The sequence below is a fragment of the Anopheles stephensi genome, chromosome 3 (genome assembly GCF_013141755.1).
Source record: "Anopheles stephensi strain Indian chromosome 3, UCI_ANSTEP_V1.0, whole genome shotgun sequence".
NCBI classification, from domain to species: Eukaryota; Metazoa; Arthropoda; class Insecta; order Diptera; family Culicidae; genus Anopheles; species Anopheles stephensi.
Window position 1 is genome coordinate 11490767 of NC_050203.1, and position 22247 is coordinate 11513013.

The 22247-nt window shown below is 41.1% G+C and overlaps 1 protein-coding gene and 1 non-coding gene across 12 annotated transcripts in view; one reads left to right on the plus strand and one right to left on the minus strand.

Annotated features, from left to right (window-relative positions):
* Window positions 1–18482, plus strand: part of LOC118514181 (potassium voltage-gated channel protein Shal) — a 97562-nt gene extending 79080 nt beyond the window's left edge. For 4 of the 11 annotated variants that reach the window (XM_036060855.1, XM_036060856.1, XM_036060857.1 and 1 more), the window contains 5 exons: window positions 4458–4620; window positions 4735–4923; window positions 5705–5866; window positions 6957–7108; window positions 8383–8732. In XM_036060855.1, coding sequence (XP_035916748.1) covers window positions 4458–4620; window positions 4735–4923; window positions 5705–5866; window positions 6957–7108; window positions 8383–8479 — 763 coding nt within the window. In that variant the 3' untranslated portion in view covers window positions 8480–8732. The other 7 variants (XM_036060860.1, XM_036060859.1, XM_036060864.1 and 4 more) reach the window with 7 other exon arrangements.
* On the minus strand, window positions 4212–4284 carry Trnak-cuu. The gene has a single exon. It is a non-coding gene; the product is annotated as a tRNA-Lys (tRNA).
* Window positions 18483–22247: the final 3765 nt, after the last annotated feature.

Genomic DNA, 22247 nt, shown 5'->3' on the forward strand with positions numbered 1-22247 from the left:
ATCACTTAACGCCAAGAAGGAATGCAACCCATAATGGGCAACCCATTTGTAAAATGCCGTAGATGGATGATTTATGAACGAGGAACATCTCATTCATTCATTCCGCTCGAAGACCATGTTTTTTTTGTCTCTCTCTCTCTCTCTCTCCCTGCTCCCTAGTGTCCTAGTCCTAGTATTGTGCTCCGATTGGACGTTTAATAAAGGTTTTCCGCTCGCCGTCACTGACCGGTTCGAATTGTTTTCTGGTCACACGACTAATTTATTGAACGTCATATTTTTAGCTTGATTTTCGGTGTTTTAGGTCCTGCGGTTTTTTTCTTCCTTTCGAGTTTTCCACTGGTTTTCCACGCCACGGTCCACAATTTCAATCCACCGAAGGTCCGTTAATGGTTTGTCACGGTTCAATGGGTTTCCGATCGGACTTTATGACCAATTTTTCCACCGTTTCATGTTCTTGCTCTCGAGGATTTTTTTGTTGAACCCATTGATGTTTCCATAATCGTAAATCACTGCAATCTGGTTCGAAGAAAAATTAATGGATTGAAAAACGGGGTTTTCTCAATGTTTTTTTCCCTTTCACTAATAAAAAGTGTTTTGGAATCTTTTATTTTTTACACCAAGACAGCTTTTAAAGTAGGTTGAGAACTTTCGTTTTTGTTTGTAAAAGCGAAAAGGTAATGAGACTAATTAAAGAAAGAGAGCTCCTGAGCACTATTGGCTGTGTTTGGAGTTGATTTTTACCTGTGAGAGAGCAACAAATGTCTCTTAAATAGGACCAATTACATCGTCAGATATCAAAAAATAAGTATTCAACGACTTGTTTTTAGAAGCAGCTTCGTACCTCACATCATCTCACAAAAACTCCACAACAGGATCGACCATCTTGTGTCTATTGGGAAAGTTTTCTTTTGAATTTGAACCTCACCAGCATAAATCGACATCGTTATGACAATGCTCTCGTCCTCTCGGTTCGTTCACCAAGACCGACAAACCTTGGAATGTGCTGCACATGCACGTGCTGCCTTCGTTTCGTTGGTTGTGCAGTTTTTGCAGCAACGAAACATCCTCCACACTCCTTCTCTTTGCGGATGAGAATGAATTTGTTCAACCGAAAACAGATCCTCCAGTTGGAAGATGGGTGAATATGGGTGTAAGTTTAGTGATGTTACAACTGCAATTATATTGTATCGTAATCGGCTAGAGTTTTGAATGCAGTTGTAGCTTGTCGTGAAACTCGTTTGATGTTAGACGATCGCTGTAATTCCTGTACAAGGAGTAATTGGAGAGGTTAATAACAGGAAGCAGCTCGCAAAAGAGCTCCTGCTGAAGTTGAAGATGAGAAGAAGTGGTTTTTATTATATTTCAAGGTTTTTCTTCTTTCAGGTATTTCAATTACGCTGGAAAATAGTTATTGACTATCTCAAAGGAAACTCCCTTTATAATGAAGTCAAATGCAGATAATAGCCCCTCACATTTCCAAACCATTACCGTTGAATCATTAATTGTTCGCCTGACTTGTAAACGAATTTGCTTCGAACAGAGGAACACGATCAGTAATGTCAGCTGTTAAGTGGGTGGCAAAAATTATGAACCCAACAATAACTGCCGAACTAGCTGTCCCGCTTACCGATGGAAAGGTCAGCAAAAGCACATCCCAGCCGACCACTCACTGCCACTAAGGGCAAACAAGCAAATGAAGCAGAATAACCACCGAAGATTACACTTCCCTTCCGATAGGAATCTTTAATTCTTATTTGCAACTTATCACGTCGCTGTACACCGTGTCCGACCGTTCTGAGTCCCTTGCAACCTAAGTAAGGAATCTCTCCAAGCCGTTTACCAGCGTGTAGAGGGCTCTACGACCCACAGAACCCATTAAATGTCGAACGTAGGGGGGCACTTTCAAACCATCGTTTCCCATTCCGCTACTGCCACGGGCAGCAGCAAAGGATCGGTGCTAGTCACCTTAGCCGGACCTACCGAGGCGTCCTTGCAGCCGTTTGCCTTTTTGGGCAAAGTATCTCGGGATGGTGGTCGTTCATGCGTGATAAGGGTAAATAAAAGCTCGTTGTTAACTGCCACTGGACACTGTCATTATGGCTGGCAGGCGGCTGGTGGTGATGGAACCAGAGTGCTACCGATGAACTCAATCTCCATGGGAACTCGACTGAACAGTGTCTAGCAGAAGGCACTACGGTGGTCTTCTGGGACAAGCGATGGGTTTGACTAATGGCTTTGCTCCTTTTGCTTCGGCGAGCTTCCAGCCAAAACCCCCAAATAATCCACGCTACAAGAGAGAGAGAGAGCGAGATTGTGTGCCTTTTTTCTTCTTTTCACTAGCTTGTGGCATTCCCAAAACACTCTCTAACTTTCCTCACCCCGTAGTGTTGATGAATGAAGGGAAGGAAAATCACGCAGCACGCGGTGTTTTCCGTGCTAGAAATAACAGACTCACGGTGTTGGAATACGTGGAGCACTTCCGGCGCTAGGGCTCTCGCTCCTGTTCCTGCTCGCTCTGCTTTACAGAGCTTTAAGTACATTTCATCAATCACGATGAAGTTGAAGCTCTACGGTTTTAGTTACCTCAGTAAATCGTTTGATTAGCTGTCGGGTTTCATGTTATCGATTGATCCAATCCATTACTGAAATTGAGCTCCGTTGAGGTTGAGCGGTTCGGGATTTCGGAGAACCAACCAGCGTACTAGTTATAAACAGCTATTGATTTTTAACAGAATATTTTCTAAAACATTTTCTAGAAAAGTTTGTGCAAAAAGCTATCGAAATCATCAATTAAGCTTTGAAGGTTCAGATTTATATAATTTCACTGGAAAACATAACAAAAGCTAGTTAAATGAATACATACGCGCCAGAAGGTATGCAATCTGCACGACAAAAGTGTAAAATGTGGTCTTTATTCAATGCCGAACATCGTTTTTACCGTTCAAATTTCGGTTAATGTTTGCTTTATGCAGTAATGCATCCAATCGAATCATAAATGATGCCTTCGGGCCACTAAAACAATAAACCCAAAGCACAAACCATCCAAAGCGCTTTGAAGTTCCGAAAAATCGGAACTTATTATCAAACATTGCCAATCCGCTTGACTCGTTCCACATTTCGACCAACCAAAACAAACAAACGGCTGCCGCCCGAAAAACATTCACCACACTAGCCTTGCATTCACACAACAATGTGTTGCCTTTAACGGTTGACCGACTGCTGGCTGGCCGGCTCGCTGCTGTTTGCTTTTAATCAGCCTCTCCTCAATCGATACCATTCATGCGAGATTAATTAGCGTTGTGATTGCACCGAATTGCATCTCACGAAACGCACACGGCACAGAAGGCCAGGGAGCAAGCAAGCTGAACCCTGGAACCCCTCCATCAGGTCGGGGTGTGTTTCCGCAGGCGTAAATCCACTGCAAACTACTCCGAGTGCAATTTGTAACGAAAACATTAGTCACTTACACTTTGCTAGGTATCGTTTGTGGCAGCGGTCCAAAAAACCGGCCAAGTGGAATTGGAAAGCAAATGCTGTACAGCGATGGGCCACGACCCGTGCGGCCATGATAGGTGGTGTCAGTGGCAAGTCAAAATTCGTGACTGCTGCCACACCGCCCCGTTCGATTGCGTCATCGTTGCGTTTGGACTGGCGGCTCCGTGACCACCCTTAAACGGTTCTGCTCGATACGGCTCATTTCGTCGGGCTTCTCGACGGCATGCCACCGGCGTACAAGCGTAGAATATATTTATAGTCTCGCCTGCCGGACCTGGGCGGACACCACGAGCTGTGACTGTCGATGTCGCTGATGCCCACATTTAATATGTCTGTGTCGAAAACTGTGATGGCGCATTGACCGGTCTAATGAGATGCTCTAGATACGGTGGCATTTGGAATGGTTCCACGCTTCGAGCTGCCGTTCCGTGCTCGGGCAGTATTTGCAATTTTGATGCGGTTTTGACACCTCAAATCGACTACATTAGCACACGATGACGATTTGATGCACTGCCATTGTTGGAACCGCAACAGTGTTGATCGTTTGTAGGTGATAGATGTGATTAAGTGTATCAGCTGGTAATTCCAGGGACCTGTAGATTTAAAATGCTATTTTTTAGAACTTAAAATCATGATGCAGAATAGGTCATCGCTAAAATAACAAAAATAAAATGCAACTTTAAATCGTTTAGGCCGAGGGAAAAAAACACTCATTTCGCCCAACGTGGGGCTCGAACCCACGACCCTGAGATTAAGAGTCTCATGCTCTACCGACTGAGCTAGCCGGGCGTGTTGAGTGTCTTTCTGTTTCTATTTATTCAATTATTTACACCGTCACTTACAGTCCAACTGTTCCTCAATATTTTTCATCAGTTTTACCAATTTTCTTACTTGTTCGATAGTTTTAATCGCCTTGCGTAACAAACTGCTTTAATCAATTTTCCCTCACCATCCCCATACAGCTACGGTGACATGGTGCCGGAAACGATTGCCGGCAAGATCGTCGGTGGCGTTTGCTCGCTGAGCGGTGTGCTGGTCATCGCGCTACCTGTACCTGTAATCGTGTCCAACTTCAGCCGCATCTACCATCAGAACCAGCGGGCGGACAAGCGGAAAGCACAGCGGGTAGGCTACCGGATCGGACGGGCCTCGGACGATGGCTCGGACGGGTCGCTGTAAGTACATGCACGTGGAACGGTCCGTTAACTGTGCGACACGTTTTTCCGTACCTACTTGTAGAAAGCACGCCTTGCCCGAATACGAATAGCGAAAGCGGGCGCCAGTGCGGCGTTCGCGAGCAAGAAGAAGGCGGCCGAGTCGCGCCTAGCGGCGCAGGAGTCTGGCATTGAACTGGACGACAACTACAACGACGAAGACATCTTTGAGCTACAGCATCATCATCTGTTGCGATGCTTGGAGAAGACTACGGTAGCTATACACGCACACTACACACACTACACCTTCACAACACTGTTCAAGAAGTATTCCAAGAGTCAAGCTCAGTACAGAGATTTAGCTGCACTCCTGCTCTTGCCTTAAGATCATGCATCTCTATCACAACAACTATTTCTCTATCGCCCTTTACCGCTCTCTCTTACATAGTTCATAAGGGTTAGTGATACACACAGTTAACGTCCTGTCACTTTACGCACCTCACATTCACAGTAAGGGAACCTCGAAAGCTCACCACATGAAAGCTCGCTAGCGTTCGAAATCTTCCATTCTTCAACTCTCACTCTCTCTCTCTAACTACTCCATACGCATGCTTGTTGCCTTCCCGTCTGCATATCCATGTACGACTTGCGTTACTTGCTCATCAATCTAGGTCTCTAGGCTCATCCGTCAACCGTGCCCGTTTTTCTACGACCGGAGTGGGGTTGCTGTGCGAACTTCTTCTTGTTCATTCGTTGAATTGTACCTACTCCACTCACGCATACACTCTCTGATGCATGCCTGCACGCTTGTGATGTGGTAGAAACATAGACACTCAAACGCTTTATCCTAAACTTATCCACCAACGAAACCAAAATACCTTCCATATCATACCAACCCCCAGAATAAATATATACATATCTCCCTACCAATGTTGTGTAGTGGTGTAGTCGTCGCCAGTAGGTTGCAGCGGAACGAGCGTAGCACACGTCGTACTAACGAACGGTTTGATTTCTTTCATGGTGACCCGGGATTCTTGATGCGACCCCACCTGCAGGACCGGGAGTTTGTCGAGCTAGAGACGCAGTACAATGGACAGACGAAGCGGCCAGGATCTCCGTCACCGATGGCCAGTCCGTCGCATTCGGCCAACACGGCTACGGGAGCTACCGGGCTACTGCAGTCCTGCTGCGGACGATGCTGCTCCCAGCGATATCAGGTAAGACCAACCGGGGAGCTGTAGAGGACCGAATGATCCTTTTGTATGTATGTGTTTGGATTTTTTTTTACAATTCGTACCAGTATGTTGATAAACATGTTGATATCAGACAAACACATGTACACCAACAGATTTAAGACAACAGTTCACTACAAGTGCCTAGGTACACACACAGAAACATATATTAGCGATGCGAACACGAATCGAGTAAAACTTTAAATTCTTCCTATTCTACACACACCAAACCGTTTAATATTGATAACAAATTTACACAAATTTAACTTTGAACATGAATTAGATAATTATAGAATAGAGTAAAAAGAATCTTAAAAATTGTCTAAATTTTAGTAACCTCAAGTGTTAATCAAAATTCACAAATTGATAAACATTTGTATTCCATGTGTTACGGATTGATACCAGGTGGATTAATTCTGAACACCAAACATCACACATACACACTTACAGCTAACAACACAGAACAAAGACTCACAAATAATGCAATCGGTACTTTGCGACTGGAAAGTGACTTGAAAAGCTACGAAAATTGTACTTCCTGGCTAAGAAAGCAAAACGAAAAAGAAAATTACCAAAAACAAAATCAAATTTGGATAAAACTGTACGAAACGTATAGGAAAAAAAGGTAAATAAAAGATAAAAACCAAAAGGATAAAAAAAACCAAGCGCAGAATAGTTATCTAGCGTACCGGTGTGCAGTATCGATCGCGGTTACAGTTCGAAAACGGTGTTGTTGCTCCCTACTAGCTGGTTTAGTTACAAATAAAAAAGCAAAATAAAAACAAGCAAATCAGACTTTTCAGCAACAAGAAACAAAAACAAGCCGGAAATAAGAAAACCAAAAGTTTTGTAAATTGGAAGCGAAAGCTAAATTCGGAGTATCGGAGTGAAAAATAGACAACAAAGATCCAACCAAACCCCGGAAGTTGTCTACCGACCGGGTGCAGCAGCTTGGGTGCACCGATCGGTGCACCAACGAGACCATTGATTGTGTGTACGTGTGTGTGTGTTGTATGTGTGATAGTTGTGTTTGTGTGCACCGTATCCCTCTCATGGCTCGTACCTTCCTCTCTAGGACAACCGGGAGTCGGGAAGGATCTCCTTCGACGACACGGGAGACGAGGAGGAAGGGAAAGGTGGTGGAGGTGGTGATGGTGCAGGAGGAAGAGGCGTAAGAAGAAGAGGAAGCGATGGGGACTGTGAGCGTACGGGCACCAGTGCAGCCAAGTAATGAACCATAAAATAATGATCCCTGATGGTTGGTTTTCCTTTGAGTTTTTCAAACAACGTGTTTTTCGAACCTTTTTTTTCCACTCCACACATCCCCAGTTCGTTTGTTCTCTCTTTCTCTCTCTCTGTTTGTGTGTCTGTTGTCTTTCGCGCTCTTTCTGTCTCTTCCTCTTACTGGATGTGCTTGGACTGTACAGGCTCCCCTTCAGTGTGTACTGTGTGTGTGAGAGAATGTGTTTTCCCGAATTTAAAACTCTTTCTACTCGTTGTTGGGAAAAGCAGGAAGATAGTTTGCTACTGTTCTCGGTGTTTCTTTAGCCCCGTTGCTGAATGTGAGTTTATCATGACAGTTTTTCCTTTCTTTTCGTACGTTTTTTGTTGTGTTATTTAATTCCTCTTGATTTTTTATGTTATGTTTTACTCAAATTTTTGTTTTATCAATATTCACTTTTCTTTTACTTTTTATAACTCTTTTCCATATTCCATGTTGCTCGTATTATTGTGTTTTTGATTCAATCTTGATTAAGCCTTTTTCGTTTCAACTGTTCTTGTATGTTATAAATTTTTCATTTAATTCTCTTGTTTTTTCTTAAATTTAATATTTTATTTTCAACTCTTTTTGTTTGATTTTGCTTTTCCTCTTTAATTATATTTTCGTTTTCCTTTTTGTTGATGACTTTAAGATGAAATCTACTCGTTCATGGGCATTTACTGTTCGGTGTTTGAATGTGCCTTTCTTAGTCCTCGCTGGTGTTTTCCCTCTTCGATGTGTATTCTTATTGGTGTTATTGATATCAACCGCAGTATTTACCACATCTTGTACAACTTTTCTCATAATCATTTTCATTCTTCAAAACAAATGCAGTTTGCAACATTGTTGCAGTTCATACAAATAGAACATTGTGAATTATCATCAATTGCGCGAGCAAAAGTGTTTTCATAAAATGTTTCAAGTGTGTTTAGAAAGAAAATTAAGTAGCAGCTAGAAACCGCACAAAATATATAAAACAAATAAAAACCAAAAATCAACAAGGAAAAACATGAAAATTATAACAAGGAACGATTAAATGATGTAAAATTAGAACAAAACTCAAAAATCGTTTAAACAAAACAAAAAAAACCAATTGGATAATGAAGCTCATGTGTTTCTCTTTCTTTTTCTCTCTTTCTTTTCAAACAATTGTTTTCTCCCATTATCAAACACAATAACGATCACAAAACGTGTGCAACAAAAATCAAAAACCCAATTCGTCTCTATTCGGTAATGACAGTAATTCGAATCCAGCATGCCAATCCTTTGCAAGGTACCGGTATGCGCGTAGCCTAAGATGGACCAATACTCCTGTTCACCTTCCGTTTAGTAGTTAAACCATTCAACATTCAACCATCGACCATTAACATATCGTACGTTGAAAAACTAATACGTCTCTTAATTGCCTTTCTTGCAACAAAACCAAACCCCCCCGAACAAACCAAACTGTGAAAAAACTGCGCCGAACAAAAATAAAAAAATAATGAACCACAAAACAAACAAAAAAAAAACGTAAAAAACAAATAATACCGCCGCGACTTGCCTTTGCCGTGTGAGCTGTGTGACTAATAATGATGAAACCGTTTCTCATGTTAGCCAAATCTGTGATTGGATTTTCAGATACAGGTAGAGTTAGAGTGTTGTTTTGCCTGTTGCTGTTGGTTTTGCAGACGATGCGAACGTTTCGTTGTGTTCTATTTTCTTCTCTACATGTTATCTTTTCCTCGGTTGCGTTTTTAGTTTTTCTCTCTTTTTACTTATATTGTTCCTTACTCCTAGGATGTTTTTCGAACACCTTCATTTTTCTTATTTGGATTCCTTCCTTCGTCTTTTCAAACACACAAAACTTTCCACCAAAAACACACTCTCACACAAACACCAACTGCCTCTATTGCATTGTTTTTTATGTTTTTCTTTTCGCTCTCTCCCACCCACACTGTATACGATTGTTACTCGTCACGTACTAGCGGCTGTACATAGTTTTGCTCCTCTTTGTATAAAACACACACTCTAGTTCGAAGCCTGTCGTAGAGGGCGGCCACCGACAGATCGCTCGTACTGTCAATTTTGCTCGCTGTACAGAAAGGCTTTCCGCGTGGGGCTGGGCGAGCATATGCGAGCGTCGGAAAACATATTTACCACTGAAACGGTTGCGGCGTGTGAGTGTGTGTGCACAAAAGATAATCCGGATTCGGATCGATACGGAAATGCAACAGCGGCAGCAGCCATCCGATCACTAGCACGCCTCGATTTATTGCTTAAAATCCACATTCACTACCTATCGACTGTTCGATGCGTGCATGCAAACAACCAAACGAGCCGTTCCAGCAAACAAACAAACTCGTAAACGCATTCACTGCTTTCTCACACTCCGGCCGAGTGCCGCACGAGGTACCTTTTACTGTACAAACAATGGGCGAACGGTGTACCAATCGGCACATCCGGTTATGCCGTGACGGAAGTTCATCAGTATCACCCTAAATGAGCATAAGTGAAATATTACACTCACTCACACTCACACACCCATTGACGGTAAACTCCAGTGCGCCATATCACGCTTGATGGACAATGTAGCATGATTCGAAATGAATAATAGAACACCACTCGAAAAATCGGACATACATCAACCGGAAGCCGTGTAGCGGGTTATCCGTCGACGAGGAGGGTGGTGGGGAAAAACCCCCTCGTACCAACCATAAATCCATGGAAAATATGCTTCAACATATTAGCGATCATGGCTGGTACGACAAGCACGAATCGGAGGCACGATTTTCCCCCGGGCGGATTCAGTACAGATAACGGGCATCAGTGCATCGAAGCAAAATAAAAACCAAACGATTCATATGTTGATATGTATGTTTTATGCTTTCGAACACCGTTACACCATAAAAATACAGCACAAGCGATCGATCTCCGCGATTGGTAGGAATGGAGCGAACCCAAGGGTTAATGTTTATGCTAGATTCAATTCGTTCGTTTTCCCGCTCCCGAAGTGCTCGTAAAAAAGTGGGGGAAAATGTTAAAAATGTATGTGCCGCGATACATGTTGTTTTGATAAAATGGAACAGTAGTTCATCCTGACAGCGATCTTTTTTGTTTGTGGGTGTAATTTAATGCGAATCATTTGAGGGTTTTTTTTTTGTTTGTTCACTCTTCAGCACTTATAGACAATAAACAATTTTGTATAAAAATGTCATTCACTTCACAACATTTCATACCGTCACAATCCATAACACCTAAAGCGAAACGGAATAACCGTGTCATGAACGATATCGATGTTTATGCGAATTTTCACATCTAGTTGTTGTTCGATGTTACTACCCCCCTTTTCGGATGGTGTGTATGTGTGCGTGTTGTTATCGTTCTTCTGCTACTACTGAACATTTGGTTGTGTTTTGTATATAATGTACATTTTAATTCTATTTTTTATTTTAAAACCAAAACTCTGTACTTCCCTCCTGTTTCTAATGGAGCTTCGAGAAGGATTTCCATCGCAAGGAGAACAAAATCGTCGAGCATAAAGCCAAATGGGGAAACGAAAAAAAAGTCAACGATAGATCGATAGATGATTTTTATTTGAATAAATATAACCGTAACGTTTTATTGTAGTTGACAGTTGATTACCGAAACCCAATAGGCAGTAGAATGTAGTGTCATTAGTCGTTTTTCTTTCTTGATTTTTGTTCGGTTAAGGGCTAACTGCTTAATGTAACGCTCGCTTCTGTAGTGTTGCAAATATGAGGTTGTTTGTCGACGCTTGAATCGAACATACATCATATCCATTTCGAATTGGTCGTCAATCGTATCCCTGACCCCATTACTCCCGTACGGGTGAGACTCTACCACGAAACGATTGGATGTGTGCTTTTTTTAAATATTTAACTGAAATAGAGAACGATTAGCATTGGATTAGTAAAGGTGAAGCGAACGATTGGCTGAGAAAAACTGTATGCAAGGCTGGGTTTTGAATTGACTAGCTGAATCTTAAGCTTGTTCCCCTAGGGAAGTGTGTATATAATGCTAGCTAAATAATTAGGAATATTAGAATTCAAAAAAAAAAAACAATCGTAACGAATCAGGTATAGAAAAAAAACATGTCTTCCAAAAAATCGAAACCAAAAGCTACTGTAAATAATTGTACCATATCAAAAACAGTTGCAAAAAAACACACTCACCCCACCACCAGTCACCAGTGTAAGATAAAACAAATACTCCAATACTGCACCCAAAACGATTGCAAAACTATGCTCGATTATACAAGTTCACAAATTCGACACCTAGCCACCACGAGCTGCCCAGTAGGCTCACCTATACTACTGTATACAAAGCAAAACTAAGATTGCACCACCAAACAAAAAAACCTATTTGCAATATTCTCTTCCTTTTCTGCATCTCTCTCTCTCTCTCCTCTTCTCTCTCACACTGATTTGTGCCCTTAAAATCCCAGCCTAGATATAGTATACAAGTTTAAAACTACATCCTAAACAACTAGAAAGAAACCAAAATTTGTTTAAGCTTAGCTCTCAAATTAATACCTCTTTTAAAACTGACTTTTTCTCTCAACTATTTCTAACGAAAGTGGCTCTTTTTATTGTTTGATTTTTGGTTTTTCCCCTAATGAATTCTATTTACTTTTACACCCTCTCTCTCTCCCTCTCTCTCTTCAAAGTGCGCCATTGGAATGCAATTATAAAGCAAGTTTAGCAAGTTGTGATTTTGTCAGCTCTTCCTTGAGCTAGGCCATTTTTGGTTTCAATGTGCTCTAGTCTTATCGGTGTTACTATCTTCTCTTTCTAGTGAACAAATTGAAAAGACTATCAAATTTCTTTAAAAAAAACTAGATCGATGTAGAGTGCTCACCAAGTCTTGTTTCACTTTTATTTAAAATAGAATTACTTTCTACTATGGTGAAACGAAGAAAACCGAACAGAAATCAATTGGCACTTGCAAACCACGCTTCAAAATTACATCTTTTAATTCGTTTTCAATAACACGTGGCTATTATGTGCTTTCTTCCGACACCAAACAAACAATTCTCGTTCTAAATTAACTCTATCACCCTTTTCCATCTGTTGTTCGAGCGACATTAGATGTTTCTTGTTCTCTATTTACAAACAAAAACCAGAAGAAAATCCACTGTAATCTGGATCACCCTCTCGTTATCCTTCAACGCTATGTGTTTCCTCCAAATAAACGAATACACTTGAATCACTCCTGTTCATATATATCTCTCTCTATATTTCTCAATGTAACTCTCCTAGTTCACTCTTTCTCTCTCTCTTCTCTCTATCTATCTCTTTTTCTACTTGTAACGCTAGTGTCAATTACAGTAGCGAGCTGCTTGTATCAACCGAAACTAATTACAACTCATCTTTTTTCTCTCTGTCTCTCTCTCTCTTTTTCTCTTCCATCTGCCCATTTCTTGGCGCATTTCCCTTTTGTAGAACTACACCTCAGCGAATCAATGATGCCAGGAGGACGATATTCCGCTACGGGAAAGGAAGAAATCATAATAAACTGCGCGCACCAGCGTAGAGAATATCGTTCCGCCGTAGATCACCTACCCCCCACACCCTCTCGACGCCCCGAAGATCACGCCCCGTGACGAATGCGATCATGATAATCAGCGAACCGTGACTGTGCGCGCGCATACAACCAAAAGCTGGGACCATCCGAAGGCGAAGATTCTGCCAGAAGATTCCCCGAAAAACGAGGAAAAGTGCTAGTTCCATCGTGGTGATGAGGAAGCAAAACTGATACCGTTCATTCCAGCACCAGTATCACCACGAAGGGAAAAGAAGCCGGTGGCAGGAGGGATGGGGGTTAAATCTGCAATCAACAACTCGCACATCGTTCATCGTAATTTCGGAGATTTTAGGAACAACTATCCAACCCCGTTTGTTATTCCGAAGGGATACCACCGCCATGGTCAGTAGCGATCAGGACACGCGATCTAGACAGGATCAAACAGACGGGCAGACTGGTTCGTGGTGTATGGGATTGTATGCATCACTATGGTAGTGAGAATCCGTTTGTCCTGCGTGAGTTGATGCTAATTTTAGGGTACACGATTGGCATAGTGAATAGAAAGCGCTCCTCTTCATCACGGACTCACCGTGTAGGATACGTTAGGGCATGAGTCTAGGAAGAGAAGAAGCGCGTAAAAACAACTGACAAACATTAGGTTTTAGCTGAGACACAACCCCGGATGCAGGCAGTACATACTAGCGAACCCACACCACTTTATCACACTTTAGCTACGTAAATTGTACAGTGTTACTCCATTTTCACCTTTCTATCTCTTTGAAAAACAACATACACAACACAAGCTATTTTATCAAAAAACGAAGGAGAAAACAATTAAATCAGAAATGAATAACACAAAGAGATAAGAGTGAAGCGATTCAAAACTTGGAAAAATATCTTCCCGAGGTTTAGCCGAAATGTTACTGTTAATAGCGAAGATCGTATCGAATTTTCGATCCATCCAAGAGGAGACCAGCTTCCACTCAGTAATACAACACACAATACTGTCTCTCTGACACACACAAACACACACACTCTCTCTCCCTTTTGAGAGGTCCTTTGTAGGATAGCGTGTTAGGGCGGATTCGGAGAGATGGTAATCGGAAATTGTTCTTCTATCAATACTACTACCAACCACTACTACTACAACTACATCTACTACTACTGCTATCTACTACTACCACTACTACGAAACCAAGCCCTAGCTACTACTACTACTACTATTACAAACTAGGCGGAGATGCGGCAGCGCGATGAATACTAGGTATTGGCCGCACGGTACGCCACTGAGGCCAGCAACTCCATCAAAACCCTTTTTAGGATAGCCGTTCAATGAAAGCGTGAAGCGTAGCGTTAAAGCATTAGCGTAAGCCATACTGTTAGCTATTAGGATTAGTTCTCCCCCCCCCCCCCCCCTCGATGCTATGGGCATCGAGTTTGACGAAAACTAAAGAAAAACAAGGGAAAATGAAGCGAGAGAGAGAAAAAAACAAACAAAAATCAACATAGCTTTAAACGGATTAAACGAGACGTAAACCACAGAAAAAACAGTCGTGCTAGGTGGATTTAAACGGATTAAACGAGACGTAAACCACAGAAAAAACAGTCGTGCAAGGTGGAACGGTGAATTACAATAGATTACAATAGATGCAATCCCATTTGATAGTCAAAAAAAGGACGGCAGACCAAAATAGCCCTCGATGCTCGATGATATCACATATCACTCGCGTGTGAAGAAAAAAAAACTTAAAACGGTGAAAATGTTTTTCGAAATCATAAAGACAATGAGAAGATTAAGCACTCAATTCAATATTAGAGAGAGAGAGAGAAAAAGAGAGAGAGTATGAGTTTTTCTTAGTTCAGTTCAACCGATATGAATTCTTTTGTATTTGTAATGATTTTCTTTGTAGATAAAAATATTTTCCTCTTTTTTATCAAAACTATTAATTTCACCAGCCTACATTACACAACACGTAAGGAAGCAATAATTTTAGTAAAAAAACAAAATGGCGTCAGAAAGGAGAGGTGCGCAAATTTTCTAACCACAAACACAGTCGATTTTAACTAGTTACACTGCAGTGAATGGTGAAAAGGTAGCAGATGATAAAATGTAAATAAGAACACCAGACAGACACAAAGCTAACAAATGAATCGTAGATATACCAAAACCAAAAGGAAGGCAAAACGCCCAAACCAAACTCCCCGCATAGCAGAAGGATTTGTGTTTTGGGTTCGTTTTACTACTGTGCAGCAATCGTGTAGGGAACAGGGTGGCGTGAAAAATCCTTCCCCCCTACTGTTCATGTTCGTGTACCGTGTGTGTGTGTACGTGTACGTGTGTGTGTATGTTTGCAAATTGCAATTGCATGTTTCAGTTCCTTCGCGATCCTTCCGAGAAAGAAATATTGTTATGAGTGTGAGAATGTGAATTTAAAAACAAAAAAAAAACAAGAGGAAAAACGAATCTCTTCTTCATTTCGTCTCGTATGCATTAAATCAATCTTCCAGCTAGATCTGTGAATACTACTTTAAACCAAAAGGAAGGAAAAAGAAATGAAAAGTAAACAAAAAAAAAACAGAAAACAAACTTATATAATCGAATTACGTGACGTGATTGTTGTTTATTGATAATTGAATAAAAGAAGAAAAGAAAAAATAGAAAAGAGGTAAATAGAAGGAAACACACACACACAAACATACAGTTTTAGAATAAATAAATGGAAGACAGAAGAGAAAACGAAAATCAAACAAAGAGAACGAACATTAAATGATTAGATGTATGTTAGTTACACGTAATAGAGCAGCAAAAAACCCAAACACACACACACGGTAGGATGAAAAAGCAAATCGAAAAAAAAACGAAGAAAAGATTGATTATGGGAAAACTGCTTTAGCGTAAGGAAACAATTCGTAAGGCTAATATCAACTATTGATGGATGTTATAAACATTATTATGATTATGAAACTTTTCAATACAAACGAAAACAAAAAACAAAACCCAAAACCTACTGCTTAGACGTAATTGAGATTAAAAAAAATGTAAAAGGGTAACTGTTGATGGAGGGTAACATCTCTTACGAAATACATTCAGCAGCGTTACTCATTTGACGAGAAAATGGAAGAGCAAAACCCCCCGATCAATTGCAGCACATCGTGTGTTAGGACGGCAAGCTCGGGCATACTGCTGGATGATAGTGACCGAACCTTCCCTTAAGACGATCAGGACTCAACATGGTCAAATCTAGGGACGAATCGAAAGCAGTAAAGAACGTTACGGGGATGAACAAGTCAAACTTATGAAGTAGTTGTAAGTGGGCGTACGCGATTCATACCGGAGCCCAGTTTAACAGTTGACCTGTTATCAATTATTTAGCGCAGTGAACAGTTGACGTACACTTAGCCCTTAGTCAATGGTAATGATGTAAATGATACGAACAAAAAAGAAAGAAAAACCAGCACAATAGTCCTTTTGTGTGCCGGGGAAAGGTGTGCTGCTGGATGGAGAACATTAAAAGAAGAAAGCGCAAGTGACAGATTAAACCATAATTCTAAACCACACAATGCATCGCGGCAGAGAAGTGAAGCGGAAATGTGAGACAGAAGAAACTAAAGCAAAGTCGAAAGCTGAAGGAACTAGGTGGAAAAAAAGAACAAAATTAATGTAAAAGAATGCATCGTTGTTTCGTGTAAAAGCAGAAAGTGTAAGACATTTAGCGAACGTTCGTAATAAAAAGAAGGAGCTACTTTATGATAAATCTCACAACCACCCGACAGGTGACGCATACGGGAACCCATGTTTTCGATGGGCACGGACAGCTGTAAGGTGAAAGATATTTTTAAGCAAAATCCAACTCGTCATGAATGAATGTATTATATTAATATTACTCGTGGTAAAACCAAATCCAAAACCAAATCCTGCACAGTGGTAAGGAAGAGAACACACACACACACACACCCTTGGCCAGGATAACCGCCATCTTTTGAAGTGACATCGAAGATCACGCAACAGTTACTACGATTTTAAGCATGCAAATTTGATGTACACAAAAGGGTAGGGTGATGGTGGTTCGGGTCATGGGTTGGTGTTGGGTCAGGGGAGAGGAGTGGCAAGGAGAGTGGTGTTATGTTCTTGTGGTTCTTGGGACTGCTTTCACTCAATACTTCCACCAGCTACACGGTGCAAAACACGGGCAAACTCGAGCTCGGGTTTTGCGATTTCTTACGTTGCTCTGTTGATTCCATTTTAGCGCTACTGAAAGCAGAATTATTCTCTGTAGGAGTTTCTCACTTTTAGTGCGTTGCTATAGGATTGTCTTCCCTTTCCAGCTCGGGACGTACCGGCATCTGTAGAGCATTAGCAGCAAACACATAGCGGCAGGAGAAGAAAGAACGAAACCGAACTAATACAGTAGATTTGAACTGGTGTGTAGTGTGTAGCTTAGCAGGGAAACCAAACAATACAAGCAAAACTACAACTAGAGAAGAAATACAAACTGGAAACAACAGAGAAGATAAAAGGATAGAAAACAAATAGAACAAAAATAGCCAAGAAATAATCAAAGAAACGGAGCCAAGTGTTGTGCAAGACAATTAATCCGATGGGTAGCAAAGCATCTCACCGTGGATGAGCTCAGCAGGAAGGAAGAAAGAACGCTGAAGCTGAGACTTGAACTTCCTTCCTTGCTTCTGTAGCGTTTTGTTTTTGTCGGGGCAGTTGGATCTGTGTTTCTTGGTGTGGTCCTAAGATCTGCTACCCCTTTTGCTCAATGCTTAGCCAAGGTAGCCGGATGTAGCAAGCAGAATCAAAACACAACAAACACAATACGCATTTTGTATACGTACCGACAGCAAGCGCAGCTTAGTGACAATGTTCTAGTTCTCAGTCCTGCTCCTGTTGGCTCTGGTTTGTCCCAACTTTCTTCCTTCCCTATCAATCTGTGCTAATGTTAGCTATCCCATATTAGCTCCAGCAGCTGATACTTTCATACGCTACAAACCCAAAGCACCACTCCCGGGTCCTCTGAATACCCGTTTCTACTAGAAAAATAAATTAACTGTACCGATACACGGTAATCAAAACGATCCCCCCTTGTGGACAGGGAGTAGAACGCACACCGGCGCCATACCTCTAGCGAATGAGAAAAAAAAGCTGGGACAGAAAAAATAAGAAAAGTGAATCCCCCTCAAAATGAATCCAAACCGTAGATAGAATGTTTTAAGCGGTAGTAAACAAGTAATTGTAACACTGGGATTTGATGCCCATAAACAAGCGAAAAAAAAGAAGCAAATCAGATACACGCACACAGACGATCAAATACCACCACATCGCCACCACTAAACACGCACGCATACACTAATTTGCAGGCAGTGTCTTCACCCCCTTAACAGCAACTTTCGCTCGGCAAAGTCAGGCAAAAAAAAGATGAGGAAAAATTTAAGCTAAATCAGTAAATCAGTAAAATGATAGAGGAAGAAATTAAAACAACCGAAGTGAAACAAAGAAACAAACACACACGCAAAGTATGAAATACCAATTAGATTTAATTACAGACCGATCTTTTGTAATAAACGAAGTGAAACAAAGCAAACAAACTAACGAAACCACACACACAAACACACAAACAAACCGATAACTGCCGGAAAGAGAGCCGACGCAGCTTGCAAATCAGCTGAATGAACGGCGTCGGGACGCCATGTTGAAATATTGTGACGGTGCGCTATTTTGGGGTGCACCGGTTGGGATTAGCTGCGAGAACACCAGCGTTGTATGAACCGGCTTGAGCAAAACGAATTTACCTACTCCAGCAGAAACTCAAAAAAAAGCCCCCCAACACCATAGACACCCTCTCTTGACTTGTTTATGTCCTTCATTTTATTTTCTAATGTGTCGTTTACTTTTATCTATAAAAATGCTAAAAACCTAAATCAAAATGTGCAGCATCAAGTCTGTGTGTGCGAGTGTTTGTATGCTTCAACGTTAACGCATATCTCTAGGCACCGTTCGTTCATCTTCTGGTGCAGATCGTACAAGAGCAGCTCCTTTCTCGGTACTATGCACTGTTTTCTACTTCATTGTTTTTCCTTTCAATTTGTTATATAACTGTACCACTACCTTCTTTTTCCCCTGTTTTACCTACTCCGTTACCCCATTACGTTAGCACCATCTTCGTCCACCGTGGTAGGACGGCGATGGTTTTGTACATAGTAAATTTTAATAACAAATACCGCCTCCACTATCTATCGAACGAAACTACCGCATGCTATAATGCTAATAATGAGTCAAACGGCAAAGTCAAAAAATGCAAAACCAAATGGCAAGCATGCGTAAGCGAAACCAACCTTTTTCATGTACATATTCTGTTTTTGAATAGACCAAAACAAATGAACATATATATATATATTATATATATACATTGACAGATTCTTAGGTTAAACGTGGCGAGATGTGTATCGAAGTTGAAAAGGGATAATAAAGTGTTGTATTCTGAAAAAAAAATGTTTGCGTTTGTTCTACTACCTTTTGTTTTGTTTACGTCAAAGGTTTTTCTTTCTATGTTTAGGACACATTTTTTACTATTTTATTTGATCTTCTATTTATTTTTATCTTCTTTATTGATTTGTTTGTATTATTCTATTTGCTTTTATTTTTATTAATCATTCATTGTTCTTTGAGTTTTGCTCTTATTTTTTAGATTTCTTTACTTTTATTTTATTTCCTTCTCTTTATCAGTTCAGTTTTATTTATTTATTTTCATACTTAAACATGTTTATAAAATAATATTAAACATGAAATAATTAACGATTTTCTTTCTTTTAATAATAATAATCTTTCTTTTAAAATAATATTAAATTTGTTTATGCACTCGTAATATACCCTTGGTTAAGCTTCTGTACATTTTCATAACATTCTAACGCTGCAACGATAAAAAATACTTTAAAATAGCAATTTCCCTTCACCATATCGCTCCACCATTTTGAGCCTGCCTTCGAGGAACTGTGAATCGCAATTACAACAGCTTTACTCCAATGCGAGGATTTCCAAGGCTCTTTACTCGACAGCTGCATTTTGCAATCGTCCCCCCAAAAACCTCACACGGATATCGAAAAATTTTCAACCCCAACTGACGTGCTCGACATACGTGCATGATTTTCATAGGTATCACATTTCGAAAGACCCGAAAAATTTCGTCATTTTCCACCGTATTCCTTCCTTTTTTTCTCCCAACACCGACTGGCCCATATTTTTCATATGTGCCATATCCGCACATAAACCGGGCTCTGCCAACCGCGATGCTGTTGAATTAGCGTCAAATATTTAATTTTACATATCCCGCGGCCAGCTGTTCATCATGTTACATGTAATATATTGAAGCCCGGCCGCACCATTTTATGTGATTTGCAAAATGAATTTTCCGGATTTCGTGTCCCGCACCGCCGTGCACCGCATGGACGCATGGAGCGCTGTGTTCCGGGAAAGTTTTACCAAATGGGCACCCGTGGTAAGGTGGGGTTTTGCCGTGGCTTTTGCGTACGGTGTGTGTTAGATTTGATTAGCTTAGAACTCGTAATGCAATGACATATGGGATATGTTGTGTGCTGAGTCCATGTTTACCGGGGTGTTTCATAGCCCGATTTTCAATTTGTAGTTTTTTCCTTTTTTTTTCGTGCCGTTGTTTCGCAGCAGAACATAATTGTACAGCTATTATTTTGGTGGGATAAAATACGAGTTGGTTGTAAAACGGGGATTGTTAAAAAGTATGAACACGAGTTGTTGTTTTAGATTTTGCTCAGAGCACAATGAATTGTATCTGTGCTTGAGCAATTGCAATTTATCGGAGATAGTAATGATTTGCTCTGTTGTTGATCGTCACTAGTTGCACCACTCATTCATTGTTTTAAATTCATCGGTTTCAGCTTATCTCTGTAGTTAAGATTTGGGTAAGTTTTTGGTCTTTTGTTGGTGTTACTACAGTGAACGATCTAACTAAGCTTTAAGGCACTTATGAACATGATGAAAGAAAATCTTGCAGTTGAGTGGCTAAATTGCTCTACATGATGATTTCTTGGACCCATTTTCATGTTATTCGGTACTATGCCTGTGTCTTTATCCTGGATTATTGGTACCCGATTACATTCGAACTTAGATCATCAGTGATTTAAGTCGTTGAAACATAATTCAATAAGAGCTTCACAGAATAATCTCATCTGCATTGCAACTGCTTTTATTGATTTTTTAATAACTGTGCTTTTCAAAAAAAATCTCAGAAGGATAATAAGGCTTTTATAATTCTTACTAACAGAATGGCATTTTTTATTTAATTTTTAAATTCTTGTAAGTTCAATGGTGAATAATTTAAGTGTGTTTAATTAATAAATTACAAAGACAAATAACTGATTTTTTATCTATGCTCCATTAAAATATCTTAAGAAATGTTTTTTTGGAATCACGGGGCATGGAATATTTTAAAAAGGTTTTAAAATGGTCTAAAACTCGCGGAATAAAGCTCTCAATATCTCACATGTCTCTACATTTTCTTGTTTATTCAACATAGCTAACCTACGTTAAATAACTATAGTTAATAATAAAGTAAGTGCAAAAATCATTGTTGCACACTCAAGCGAGAGAAAATACCGCCGGCTAAAGATTCCGTTCCGATCAACTCCCCATTGCGGCCGGAACTCACCTAGGTTACTCCCTTACTCTAACCCCACCATTCCACAGATTCCAAGATCACAGAAACTAGATACAGTTCGAGCTTTATTATAAGCTCCAGCAACGCTCCAAGTCACTCGGGGCAATATTATCGTTCCAGTGAAATCATTTTGCCAAACCCGAGTGCCGGGTGAAAATAGGCGAACCAGATCGCCTGGTGTGATCGTTCTGCTCCTTCTCACTCTATGTGTGTGTGTGTGTGTGCACATTTTCCCCCTTGTACGCTCGTCTTCAGGCTTCTCTCGAGGATTATGATTGGATCTCAATCTTGCAGCGACTCCATCGTACTCCCTCCACACACACACATACATACACGGTTTGCTCCCTCGGGGAGAAACAGGAAGTGAAGCACACATACCGTGTGTGTGTATGCTGTAGGTGCCCACATTTCCATACGCTCCAGTGCAGTGGCTGCCCGCGGGGCCAACCGTTCCTAGTTTGCCCCGTTTGGCGCTGTTTTAAGCGCACCGTGTGCAAAGAAAAAGCTCCGTCGAATAAGGCAAGAAGAATAAGTTTCCCTGCCTGCAGGACACGCCGGGGCCAGCGAACGAGTGAGCGTTCACGTACTCCTTCATCGCTCCTCGCTCGCTTTGCTTCAACTCGCCCCGGAAAAGCCTTGCGGGCCGGTTCACTTCTCGAGTTTCTCGAGGTTCTTCGGGGTTCCCGGGGTTTCGATGCCCGCCCGCTTGACTTGACAACTCAAACAACCGAAACCGTGTACACACACACACGCGCGCACACACACACACACACACACACACACATACACCCAGCATACTGGTGTGTTCCGCTGTTTGGGCGATAGCCCCAGGACACACCGACGAACGGAGCAGGCTCGTGAGATGAGGCGGCCCTGGACGCGGGCT